This window comes from Suncus etruscus, chromosome 9, assembly GCF_024139225.1.
Source record: "Suncus etruscus isolate mSunEtr1 chromosome 9, mSunEtr1.pri.cur, whole genome shotgun sequence".
NCBI classification, from domain to species: domain Eukaryota; kingdom Metazoa; phylum Chordata; class Mammalia; order Eulipotyphla; family Soricidae; genus Suncus; species Suncus etruscus.
The window spans coordinates 47,036,222-47,049,760 of NC_064856.1; the positions used below are offsets into that span (position 1 = coordinate 47,036,222).

The window sequence follows — 13,539 nt, forward strand, 5'->3', positions numbered from 1 at the left end:
ACTGCTTTATTTTTGAATGTTTGCAGTGTCAAGGATTGATGCCATGTCTTAAGCAAATACTTTGCTATTAGCCATATCCCTGGTCTTCCCTAATGACTCTCACACAAAAGTACCTTTCAGTTACTTATTTGTCTGGCACCCATATATCTTCTTTGGTACAGTATTTGCCAATTTTTGCCCATTAGAAAAACTGTTTGTCTCATTATTGATTTGTAGGTGTTCTCTTTACATTCTAAATATAATTATTTAACTGGGCATATATTTTACAAATGTTTCCCCTAAGTTTTAACTCACCTTTCATTTTCTTTTCTTTTTTTTTTTAAAAAATATGTGTGTGTGCGTTCATGTATATATACACGAATATATGTGTGTGTGTGTGAGACTGTCACATCTGGCAGGTCTCAGGGGCTATTTCTGGCTTTGTGCTCAGGACATGGTGGTGCTGGGTGGGTGGGTGAATGAGATGGGTGAATAGTGGTGCTGGGACTAGAACTGAGCTGACTGTATGCAAGGCCAGTGCCTTCTCTGCTATGCTATCTCTCTCCTCCACCAATAAGTGTCTTTGTTAGTTTTTTGGACTATACCCTGCAGTGCTCAGGGGTTAATCCTGGCTCTGCACTCAGAAATCACTCCTGGTAGTGTTCAGGGAAACATATGGAATATAGGGATCAAACCCAATTAGGCAGTATAGGTGCCTTACCTACTATACTATCACTCTGGCCCCTTATGTTTCTTTTGAAAAATAAAATTTAATTTGATAGAGTTCAATTTATTGATTTTTTCTTTAGTATTTGAGATTTATATATTCTATATTTTAGAATTTTTAAATAGATGTAAATGAAATTTAACATTGTATTTGCTTTCAGATACATAATATAACTTATGAAATATTTGTATATATACTGTAAAATCATCAGCAAAAAAAAAAGGACTGGTATTTTCTTCTAGCTTTAATATTTAGGGATATACTGCACTTCTGGTAACTTTGTAATGGTGTAAAATTTTAGTTCATTAAAAAAAGATCATGATGTTACAGCCCAATTTAGTGAAAAAGTTACTCTTTCTGCACAGAATTACTTTAACATATTTAAAAAGAGGTCAGTATAAATGTAGAGTCTCTCTCTCTCTCTTTTTTTTTTTTGGTTTTTGGGCCACACCTGGCGATGCTCAGGGGTTCCTCCTGGCTGTCTGCTCAGAAATAGCTCCTGGCAGGCATGGGGGACCATCTGGGACACCGGGATTCAAACCAACCACCTTTGGTCCTGGATCGGCTGCTTGCAAGGCAAACGCTGCTGTGCTATCTCTCTGGGCACTACTGTAAAGTCTCTTTTTGTTCTATTGCTCTACTTTTTTTTTTATCTTTTGCTTTTTGACTGAATCTGGCAGTGCTCAGGAATCACTCTTGATGGGGTTCAGGGACTCCCATGAGGTGCTGTGGGTTACATGATCTGTGATACCTTCTGTAAATGATCATTTCATCTGCAAACACCATATTGGATAGATTTCATGAGTATGATGTTAAGTAGTCATGATAATATGTTTCTGTTTTATATTTGATTGAAAAGATATTAAAATATCTCATGAGTTAATATGTCAGATGATATGGAGTTTATTGTTTAGGAAAGTTCCTAAGTTTACTTTGTCCCAGGTTTTAAGTTTTTGTTTGTTTTGGGCTTCACCTGGTGGTATGCAGGGTTTACTTCTGGCTCTGTGCTCTAGGCATCTACAATATGCGGTGCTGGAGGTCAAACCCAGATCGGTTGTATACAGTCTTTTCCCACTGGGCAGTCTCTTCAGCCCCCAGGCTTTATTATCATTATCACTATTTTAATTAAATCACCATGAGATACAGAGTTAAAAAGGTGTTAATAGTTGAGTTTTGGTCATACAACATTCCAACGCCCATTCTTTTACCTATGTTTATTTTCCTTGGTTATCTTCCTGTCTGACCCCCTTCCCTGCAGCTCCCAGTCTGCTTCTATGGCAGACATGTTTCTTCTGTCTCTCTTTTTCTTTCACTGATTTTTTTTTCCTTTTAGGCACTGTGACTTGCAATTAATTTTTAATCATTAATAGTTGTTGAATTTTATAGCTCTTTTGCTCTGATAGTTTTTCTCCTCTAATTTTATTTTATTATACTTATTTATGACCCCCATATCTCCTCTAATTTTATATTTCTTTACTTTTATGTTTTGGGGCCATACTCAGCAATTCTCAGGGACTACTCTTAGCTCTATATATTCACAGCAGTGTTCAGAATATTATGTCGTTCAGGGAAATGAACACAAGGCCTCATGCATGCAAAGCATGTGCTGAGCTCTTTGAACTATCTGTTTTCTTACATGGTTTTTAAGAATAAGGAGTTGGAGAGATAGTACAGCAGGCAAGGTGCTTGTCTTGCATGAGGTCAACTGGGTTCGATCTGAGCATCCTCACGCACTACAAGTAGTAATTCCTGAGCCCCATGGAGCCTGAGCATTGCTAGGTTTGGCACTCCAAGTCTCCCCCTTAAAAAGAATAAGATAAATGGCAAGAATAATCTTTTATTTGTTACTTTTTATCTTTCACTTTTTTTTTTTTTTTGGTTTTTGGGCCACACCCAGCGGTGCTCAGGGGTTACTCCTGGCTGTCTGCTCAGAAATAGCTCCTGGCAGGCACAGGGGACCATATGGGACACCGGGATTCGAACCAACCACCTTTGGTCCTGGATCGGCTGCTTGCAAGGCAAACGCCGCTGTGCTATCTCTCCGGGCCCTATCTTTCACTTTTAACTCTAAATACTTGTATGGAATTGAATATAAAGAGTACACAGAATATAAAGAATATAAGAATATAATTATAAAGAATATAAGGATTAATTTAAGAACCATCACAGCTCCAACTATGAATAACTTTGTAAATCATTTTCTTTAATAATATATATGTATATATATCACAAAGCACAAACTTGGCTGTGCATGGAAAGTACATTATTCTGCTGTTTAAGGAAGGTTCTCAGAGGTATGCTTAAGAGAGTCACTGTCTATTGCAACTTTTTATTATTTTGGCTGGTAGAATGGGGGGCACACTGGGGGGTACACCTGGCTGTGCTCTGGACTTTCTCCTGGACACTATATTCAGATATTAGTCCTAGTGGGCTCTGAAAACCATATGGGGTGCCAGGAAATGAATTTGGGTCAGACAAGTGCTAGGCAAGAGCCCTACCTGCAGTAATATTTCTCTAACTGTGTTGCAGCTTTTATTTGCGGGGGAGGGGGGGGAGTATACTCAGCAATGCTCAGGGGTTGTGCCTAGCTCTGAGCTCAGGAACTACTTTTGGCAGTGCTTGGGGGACCATATGGGATGCCAGGGATCGAACCTGGGTCAGTTTCATGCAAGGCAAACACCTTATCTGCTTTATAACTATCACTCTGGCTGTCTGCAGCTTTGGGGGGGGGGCGGTGGGCCATACCTGGTGGCACTCAGAGGTTATTCCTGGCTCTGCACTCAGAAATCACTCCTGGTAGGCTCAGAGGACTGGAATTCAGGTCTGTCCCAGGTCAGCTACATGCAAGGCAAATGCCCTACTGCTGTGCTATCAGTCCCTTCCCTTCCTTCTTTCCTTTCTCCCTTCTTCCCCACTCCCTTCTTCTTTCTCTCCCTCCCTTACTTCTCTATTTCCTTCATCCTATCCTTTATCAGTAGTTTAGCTGGGTATAAAATTCTTCCATAGAATTCCAGCTTCCAATTTTGCTTTAAGTACAAAGTCATTCCTGGTTCCTGACTAGAATGTGTCTTTATCTAACTATAAACTTGTGGAATTTTTTTGTGCCTAGCATTCTAAAACTGACATAGAGCCCTTTCCATTTACAGAATAATATGCATTTTAAAAATTTATATCTTATTCCTATTTTAATTTTAGGATATATATTTTATTGTTGCTTTTGGACCATATCTGGTGATATCCATAGCTTACTCTGTTTCTGTGCTTAAGGATCACTCTTCATGGATTCTGGGGACCATATGTAGTCAGCCAGGGATTAAATTTGAATCAGCCATCTGCAAGGCAAGCACCTTATCCTTACCTAATACATAACTTCAGCTCCAATTTAAAAAGATTTTTTTTAGATTTGAATGTTGTTGGTTTTTTTGTTTGTTTGTTTTTATGCTTTTGGGGCTACACCCAGTGATGCTCAGGGCTTACTCCTGGCTATGCTCTCAGAAATTTCTCTTGGCTTGGTGGACCATATGGGATGCCAGGGGATTGAGCTGTAGTCTGTCCTAGGCTAGCACATGCAGGCAAACACATGCAATTCAAGTAATGCAATACCTTCCAATTTCTTATTTCTCAGAATGACTTTGGCTATTTGGACTGTTCCATAGAAACTTAATTACTAACTATTCTAAGCCCTTGAAGAATTTTGATGGGGATTGCAATGAATCTACATAAAATTTTAGGTGGGATGATACTTTTGACAATGTTGATTCTTCTAATTCAATGCCATGGAATGCTTTTTTCTTCTCTTATTTCCTTCTTTGCTGACTTATAGTTTAGGTAAAGGACTTTTATTTTGGTAAGATGATTCCTTGGTGTGCAATATCTTTTTTTTTTTTTTTGGTGTGCAATATCTTAAATCATTATTTTGAATGGGGAAGTTCATTGTCTAATAATAATAATTGTATTTATTTATGAACTACCATCCCCTTGTATAACTAATTTGTGCTGTGCACCAACAAGAATCTGCTTTAATTTCCCTTGCCAATTTACAACCTCCACACTGTTCAGGCGAAGTTAGTAGTTTTTAAAAATACCACCAGGACAGTGCTATCTAAAGACACATTTTGTAGTGTGTTAACTATATAAAAAAAGGACACTGTATGGTTTAAAAACAAACCTTACAGTCTTTTTCATATGGGGCCAGAGCAATAGTACAGTAGGGTATTTGTCTTGCAAGTGGCATACCTTGGTTCCCATAAGCCCACCAGATGTAATTCCTGAGTGCAGACCCAGGAATAATCCTTGAGCATTGCTTGGAATAGTCTAGCCCTTCCTCAAATAAAGGAGTTGTGTACAGGGTGTTAAATATGTTATAAACAAGAAAAAAAAACATGGAGCCAGAGTGATAGCACAGCAGTAGGGCATCTCATATGGTCCCCCAAGCCTGCAAGGAGAGATTTCTGAGTGCAGAGCCAGAGTAATCCCTGAGTACTGCAGGGTATATCCCCCAAGCCCAAAACCAAACCAAACCAAACCATACCAAACCAAACAAAACATGGTATTAGGACTTATTCATCATCATCCTCTTCATCTTCTTCACCTCTTCCTCATCCTCTTCATCTTCTTCCTCTTCTTTTTCTGGTTACAAACCAGGATGCTCTTCTTTTATTTTTTTGGGTAATACTCAGAACAAAGCAAGAAAAAGGTGGAAAAAGGCCCCTTGAATACTGTGGGATACTTGAATTTCTTTTGTGCTTCTCCTTTACATGGGATATAAGTTTTCATTTCTCTTCATTCTTTTCATTTCTTTTAAATGGGCCTTGCCAGCTTTTGTCAGATTTTCCAAATGTTCCTTTCTCATTAGCAGACATGATCTTTCACCTCTCTGAGCATTTCTTAGAAAACTCTGAAAAGTTGATGGAAGCATCTGGTGCTTCTTCTTGTGCTCCTCACAGCACGTCTGCCAAAGAATGCATATAATGACATTTGCCTATTGGCTTTTTAAGATCTTCTTTGTCCATGTTTCATTGTTTTTCCTCAACAAGAAACAGTCGCCCATGCCCATTGGCTCTCACTTGCCCGTGTGCTGTCAGAATGGTGCTCTATGTCCTGCTGGAAAAGTCTTTTTGATTTCTTTCTTTTCTATTTTTCTATCTGTCTATGGGAATGCAACAGATTTTTGTGCACTGAGTTTGTAACCTGTTAAGCTACTGTTCTGATTGATTATTTCCAAGTTTTTTTTTTTTTTAGAATTCTTAGGGTTCTCTATGTTACTGTCATGCCATCTGAAAATAGTTGCAATTTGACTTCTTTTCTAAATTCAACCCTTTATTTTTTACATCTTGCTTAATTGCTGCAGCTAAGATTTCCAGTGAAACATTAAATAATCACAGAGCAAGTGGGCATCATTGCCTGTGGCTAATCTCAGAGGGAAGGCTTTTAGTTTTTCACTGTTGCATATATTACTGGGTGTGGGTTTGGTGCATATGGCTGCTGCTATTTTGAGGAAGTTTCTGAGGGGCCTATATTAACAGTACATTTATTTAAAGATAATTTGCTTCTGCTTTTCTCAATACAGAGATTTGCCAAAGTTGCATCAGCCAATTTTATATCTTGATGTCTCCCAAACCATGAAGGTTATGTATGTTTGAAGCCCACTTCTGAAATCATAATAGTGAATACAAAATCTCAGGGGAGTACTTTATCTACTAAAATTGAGGTTGAAGGACAAATTGTTTTGTCCCTTCCTACTTCTGAAAGGAATTTTGTTTGTTATTGTTTTTGTTTTTGGGCTACACTCAGTGATACTCAGCAGTTATTCCTGGCTCTGTGCTCAGGAATCACTCCTGGCGCGGGAGAGGGGGCACCTGGGATGCTGGAAATCAGTCACATGTAAGGCAAGAGCCTTATCTGATATACTATAACTCTGGTCTCTTAAAGGAAATGCTTTTGTTTTGTTTTGGGGCTATACTCAACAGTACTTAAGGCTTACTTACTACTGGCTCTGCATATAAGGAATCACTTCTGGTGAACCACTTGGGGTGCTGGAGATCATACCTAGGTTGGCCATGTGCAAGGCAAGTGCCCTCCCTACTCACTGTACTATATCTCTGGCTCTAAAAGAATATATTTTCCTATCTCAACCTTTAATAAGAATACATCTCCTAAATGGTTCTGACAATCTGTACATATGTACGTGAAGGTAAAAAAAAATAGTTCAGGGGCCGGCGAGGTGGCGCTAGAGATAAGGTGTCTGCCTTGCAAGCGCTAGCCAAGGAAGGACCGCGGTTTGATCCCCTGGAGTCCCATATGGTCCCCCCAAGCCAGGGGCAATTTCTGAGCTCTTAGCCAGGAGTAACCCCTGAGCATCAAACGGATGTGGCTCGAAAAACAAACAAACAAACAAAAACAAAAAAAAAAGTTCAACTGCCCATCTCAATCAAGCACAAATTTGTTTGTTTTTGAGCCATACTGTGTATGTGATTGACCTCTGGCATCCCATATGCTACACTGAGCATTGTGGGAGTAGTTTCTTAGTATAGAGCCAGGAGTAACCCCTGGGCATTGCCAGGTGTGGTTCAAAAACCAAACCAAACCAAAAAAAAAATATCCCAAAACACTTTTTTTTGTTTGTTTGTTTTTGGGCCACACCCGGCAGTGCTCAGGGGTTACTCCTGGCTGTCTGCTCAGAAATAGCTCCTGGCAGGCACGGGGGACCAGATGGGACACCGGGATTCGAACCAACCACCTTTGGTCCTGGATTGGCTGCTTGCAAGGCAAACGCTGCTGTGCTATCTCTCCGGGCCCATCCCAAAACACTTTAAAAGTTTTAGTGATAAAAAAAAAACTTTCTTGAAGACTGGAGAGAGAGTACAATGAGAAGGGCTTGCCTTGCATACAGCTGACCTAGGTTGGATTCCCAGTATCCTATACTCAGCCACACAAGTCTGGAGTAATTTTGGGCAGAGCAAGGAGTAACCCCTGAGCACCTCCAGGTGTGACCCCACAACAACAACAACAACAAAAAAGACAAAAAAATAAATAAACAATGTCCCACCACCTCCACAAAAACCAAATCCAAAACCAAAAAACAAACCTTTATTGAGAAAGGTTAGTGGTGGTGGTGGTGGTGGTGGTGGTGGTGGTGGTGGTGGTGGTGGTGGTGGTGGTGGTGGTGGTGATAGAAGTTGTGTAATGGTGGTGTTTTTTGGTTTTGTTTTTGGTCCATACCAGGTAGTACTCAGGGTTTGCTCCTGGCAGTACTTGGGGTACTATGTAGTACTGATTATTAAACCTGAGCCTCCTGCATGTAAAGCAGCATTCTAGCCTACTGAGTTAACTCTTCAGCCCTAAGAAACATAACAAGTTTCTGGGCTATAAGGTTTCAAGAAACTTAGAGTCTAGTTTGGAAGATTTATATGTAAACAATGAACATTGCTAAATGAAATAAGATATAAAATATAAATAAGTAGCTTTGGTAAGGCAAATAGTTTTATTTCATGGTATTTCTACTGTTACTTTTTTTTTTTTTTTTGGTTTTGGGGCTACACCCGGCATTGCTCAGGGGTGACTCCTGGCTGTCTGCTCAGAAATAGCTCCTGGCAGGCACGGGGGACCAGACGGGACACCGGGATTCGAACCAACCACCTTTGGTCCTGGATTGGCTGCTTGCAAGGCAAACGCCGCTGTGCTATCTCTCCGGGCCCTACTGTTACATATTTTTTATAGGTGTTTCATTTGTACTTCTAAAAGTAGTAGCATTTTATCAGATGTCACTTAAGTCTGCATTTTATGCAGAAGACCCTGAAAAGTAGAGAGAAAAAAAGAACTTTTTATCTGAATAATGGTAATTTCTGTTGCTTTCTTTTTTTTTCATGTATATCAGAGTTGAAATTGAGAGCATTAGCAACTTACAAATACCACAGGCACTGACAGAAAAATAGCCCAATAAAACTCAGTTTTATAGCCAAAGGACCAGGAAACACAGAATCTGGAAAGACCGACAACTCACTATGGTTCTACCAATTATTACAGAATAAAGCCTTGTGACCTTAAAACCTTCTGTGATGCAAAGGTGAAATGGGAAGTTCCGATACCTGCTTCAGGAGGCCATACAAGGATGTCCTGACTTCCAGCCAGGTTCAGGTCAGCCAGTAAGTGGTGGGATTTCCACTTCCACTGGTCAGTAATGAGCTCCTGCTTCCTGCCATGTCAGTGGAACTAAATTCTGTGCAGGAAGCCTGGACTTTCAGTCTCAGCAGCAACCATGAGGGAGTTTATTTCTTCTTTGGAATGGAATCAGAGAGAGCTACTGGAGGTTGAGACTTTCTCTTATAGTCAGACACACAAGGTCACACTCTGGTCTCTCAGTGGAAGACATTCAGTAAAAAATAATGAGACACTCCTGCCTGTCCCCTTCCAGAGAGGTGGTATCTGGATCAAGACCAAGTAAGACAGGAATAAATTTCTTTCCCATCCCAAGAGTAAGGAAGATCAATATCCCAGTGCATGCCATGGAGAATTTGAGGATAGATCTGCTCACACTGTTCAGTTCTCTGCAGCAATAAGGGGCAGGAAGAAGGGAGTATTTCACAGAAGGTCTGGCATGTTACTTGTGTCCCAGTGTGGAAGAAGATACAGGGCATGGTGAAAAAGAACTAGATGAAATAATGGCTGAAAACTTTCAAATTTTGTGAACAAACCAAAAGTGAACCTAAAAACAAACATACACACAAAATCTAGGAACAGATTTGGGAAGATAAATTCACTTCACACAAATTAAGATGGGATGCATTCACATTTGCGCATACATAGCCAAATTTATGAAAAAGTAAAGACTTGCTTGCTTTGCTTTCTGTGCCTTCCAGGGAGACCTCTCATAACTCCTCTTCCACCTTCCTCAAGTTCAAGTTCTGTCTCAGCAGAGGTTATTTAATACAGTTTGAGATATTTATAGTGCCCTGCCCACTGCCATTTTCCTGGCAGAATAATGGCTTGGCTCCTCCACCAAACTCCAAATGAAACTAATGGTCATCAATATTTCCTAGGTAGTTCGGTCATGGTTGGTGCTTCTGTAGCATTCGAAGAAAGTGTATTTACTAGGGAAGGGAGTTCTAGGAGGTGCAGATTCCCTTTTCTGTATGTATCACAGCAGCCCAGAGTCACACCCTACACCCTCCCAACAGAAATAAACCAGTTCCTTGACTTAAACTTATCAAGGTGCTAAGCCACCAAATTCATTTCAGATCTACAAATGCTGAACTACAAATGGTTTTATGACACCTCAAAATTTTATAGTGTCAACCCAGTAGGAAATCTGATGAGAAAGTTACACCATAATCTACCAATCTCAGTGAGCCTACAAGGTTTAACTTACACCAACCACAGCCCAGTAAATTCTGAGACATTGACTTTAGTAACACTATGGAGAGATAATCATTTCAAATTGACCTGTGCTAATCTAAGTTCTGATAATTCCATTTGACTTTGTGTTGTAATAAACAATATGAAGTAACTTTGTTTTTGCATGCATGGAGGCAGGCAATGGTGGTGAGTGGGAAACTAGGGACATTGGTGAAGGGAAGGTCATATTGATGGTGGGATTGGTGTTTGAACATTTAGTGCCTTAAATGACTACATTATAAACAACTTGGTAAATCATGGTATTACTATAAACATTAGAAAAAATAAAAATTAAAAATATATTTTTAAAAAAGACATTCATGGCATTTTTGTTAATGTTATTGTTTTTCGATCACACCTGTTGTGCTTCGGGTTACTCATGGCTCTGCATTCAGAAATCACTCCTTGCTGTGCTTGAGGATCATATGGGATGCCAGAAAAATCAAACCTGGATTGGCCACATGCAGGACAAGTGCCCTATCCTCTGTACTATTGTTCCAGATCTTATTTATAGCATTTGAAGCCATGTGTTATCCAGCCTTACTTGCTATCCTCAATGTATATGTACACATATTATTGAACTTCTCCCTTCTCAATTTATTTTATACAGGCTGTATTATTTGCCAGCTGAGAATCCAGATAATGTACAGCAGGATTTCTCTCTGTGCCCTTGATTAGGGTGAGTTTTAATTAATTAAATTTAATTAAGGTGAGTTTATACCATTTATGTATGGTGACCTTTTGACCTAGCATAATTGCTGTCTTTATAAGAAACACTTAGAGACACAAAAAGAATAGAATATGATATTGAAAAAAAGCAGAGAGTAGAATTATGCAGGTTAAAATCAAAGACTGTGAAAGAATGCACGCAAAAATGCAAGAGGTTTGTAAGGAAGAATTCACATGTAAGTTGTAAGAAAGCAAGGTTCTATGCCATCTTGATTTCTAGTTTCTAGCTTCCAGATTGTCAAACACTAACTCAGCTCTTTCAAGTCACTCAGTTTGTGGTACTCTATCACAGAGCCCTAGAAAACACATATTGGTAATAACAGAGCAGGTATGTCATCAATATTTCACTGGAAATTGATACTAGACTACTATATATTTGTGTGTGTGATGATAAGAACAGCCACTGAAAGAGTTATAAAAGGAAGAATTTTCCAACACTATAGGTATATTAAACATAAAAGAAATCCAAACAAACAAAACAAAAAACAGCAACCAAATTCTTTGATACTCAGATTCATTGTGATGCCAACAAGTAGTTTAAGAAAATAAAAATACTATTAAACAGTAGAGTTTTTCATAGCCCTTACAATATATGATTATTCTTATAAAATATTCTAAAGGGGGTTGAAGCAATAGGACAGCAGGAAGGGTATTAATTTGCATGTGGCCCACCTGGATTCAATACCTGGAACCCTAGGAGAACACCAAATGACTCCCCCAAACCCACAAAGAGTAACCCTGAGCAAATAGTCAGGAATAAGCCTTGAGCATGTTAGGTATGGCCCCAAAACAAACACAAAATTCTAAAGAACTTCATGCTATAGTGCTTTTCTCAAACTAATTAATAAAGAACTAGGGGCTGAGCAATAGCACAGCAGTAAGGCATTTGCCTAGCATGCACTGATTTGGGATGGACCTGGGTTTGATTCCTGGCATCCCATATGGTCCCCTGAGCCAGGAACAATTTCTGAGTGCAGAACCAGGAGTAAATCTTGAGCAAGCCAGGTGTGGCAAACAACAACAACAACAACAACAACAATCAAACAAACAAAAAAACAACTAGCCTTCCTGGGTCTGGAGAGATAGTACAGTAGGTAGGGTACCTGTTTTGCAAGTGCTGACCCAGGTTTAATTACCAGCATCCCATATGGTCCCCAGAGTATAACCAGGAGTGATCTTTGAGTAAAGATTCAGGAGTAAGCCCTGAGAACCATTGGGTGTGATCCTCAAAACAAATAAACAGAACAAGTATTTCTTATAACACATCATCATAAATGTTGTGCTATAATTTCCTATCAGTAGCCCTGATGAAGCTGGTTTCTTAAGACTTGCTTCAATTTTGGCGATGAATTTACGACCTGAATAATATTTCTAGGCATCGTGTTGATAATCCAATGACTTACCATGTAATAATATAAACTGATCGAAGAACTAGTGTGAAGATCAACATTCCATACATGATCTGAACAAGAAACGAAAAAGAAGTTATTACATTCAATACTCTTGGGAAAGGAACTATATATTACCTACAAAAACATTCCTCCTAATTAAAAGTAAATATTACCATTCATTACATTTTTTTTTTTTTGTTTTTGGGCCACACCCGTTGACGCTCAGGGGTAACTCCTGGCTATGCGCTCAGAAGTTGCTCCTGGCTTGGGGGACCATATGGGACACCGGGGGATCGAACCGCGGTCCGTCCAAGGCTAGTCCAAGGCTAGCGCAGGCAAGGCAGGCACCTTACCTCTAGCGCCACCGCCCGCCCCCTCATTACATTTTTGAAAAGTAGTTTTTAAGTTTTTTAAAATGTGTAAATATACGGAGAGATAGCACAGCGGCGTTTGCCTTGCAAGCAGCCGATCCAGGACCAAAGGTGGTTGGTTCGAATCCCGGTGTCCCATATGGTTCTCTGTGCCTGCCAGGAGTCACTCCTGAGCAACGCCGGGTGTGGCCCAAAAACCAAAAAAAAAAAAAAGGTGTGTAATTATATAATGAAGAATGATGTTATCCATTGAGAAAAATTTAAGTATCACTCGAGAATAACCAGTATCAGGTCAATTTTAATTTTGTAGAGTTACATACATTTTTGTGTGTTTAGGGTGTTATACCTGGTGGTACTCAGGGGTCACTCCTAGTAGAGTTTTGGGGATCATACATGGTGCCTGGGCTGAATCAGAGGCTGCTGCACTACCTCTCTGGCCCTGTATTTTGATGTTTTAGATTGTTTCTCTTAAAAGGCTTTGACATGCCACCCCCCCACCCAAGTGATACCTGCTATATTCTTCACACTCTGTTTTTTTTTGTGTGTGTGTATGTGTTTTTGTTTTTGTTTTGTTTTGTTTTTTGGTGGCCACACCTGACTGTGCTCAGGGCTTACTCTTGGGGATCATTTGCGATGCTGACCACAGAACTGGAGTCAACCACTTGCAAGGCAAGTACCTTATCACCAGTACTATCTCTCTGGCCCTTACTCTTGTATTAGCTAAGTAAACATACCATTAGATGAAAACCTATTAGAGTTGGGTTAGCAGTTTAAACTCATCATTTAAACTTATCAAGCTGCGGTAATGGTTAAGAAATTTCTGATCTCGGGGCCGGCGAGGTGACGCTAGAGGTAAGGTGTCTGCCTTGCAAGCACTAGCCAAGGAAGGACTGCAGTTCAATCCCCCAGCATCCCTCATGGTCCTCCCAAGCCAGGGGCAATTTCTGAG

General features: G+C 39.8%; 1 protein-coding gene across 2 annotated transcripts in view; it reads right to left on the bottom strand.

The window, feature by feature from the left end:
• ACER3 (alkaline ceramidase 3) overlaps window positions 1-13,539 on the bottom strand; it is a 125,394-nt gene that overhangs the window by 9,920 nt on the left and 101,935 nt on the right. For both annotated transcript variants that reach the window (XM_049780426.1, XM_049780427.1), the window contains one exon: window positions 12,232-12,290. In XM_049780426.1, the coding sequence (XP_049636383.1) occupies window positions 12,232-12,290 (59 nt within the window). The remainder of the gene's footprint in view (window positions 1-12,231; window positions 12,291-13,539) is intronic.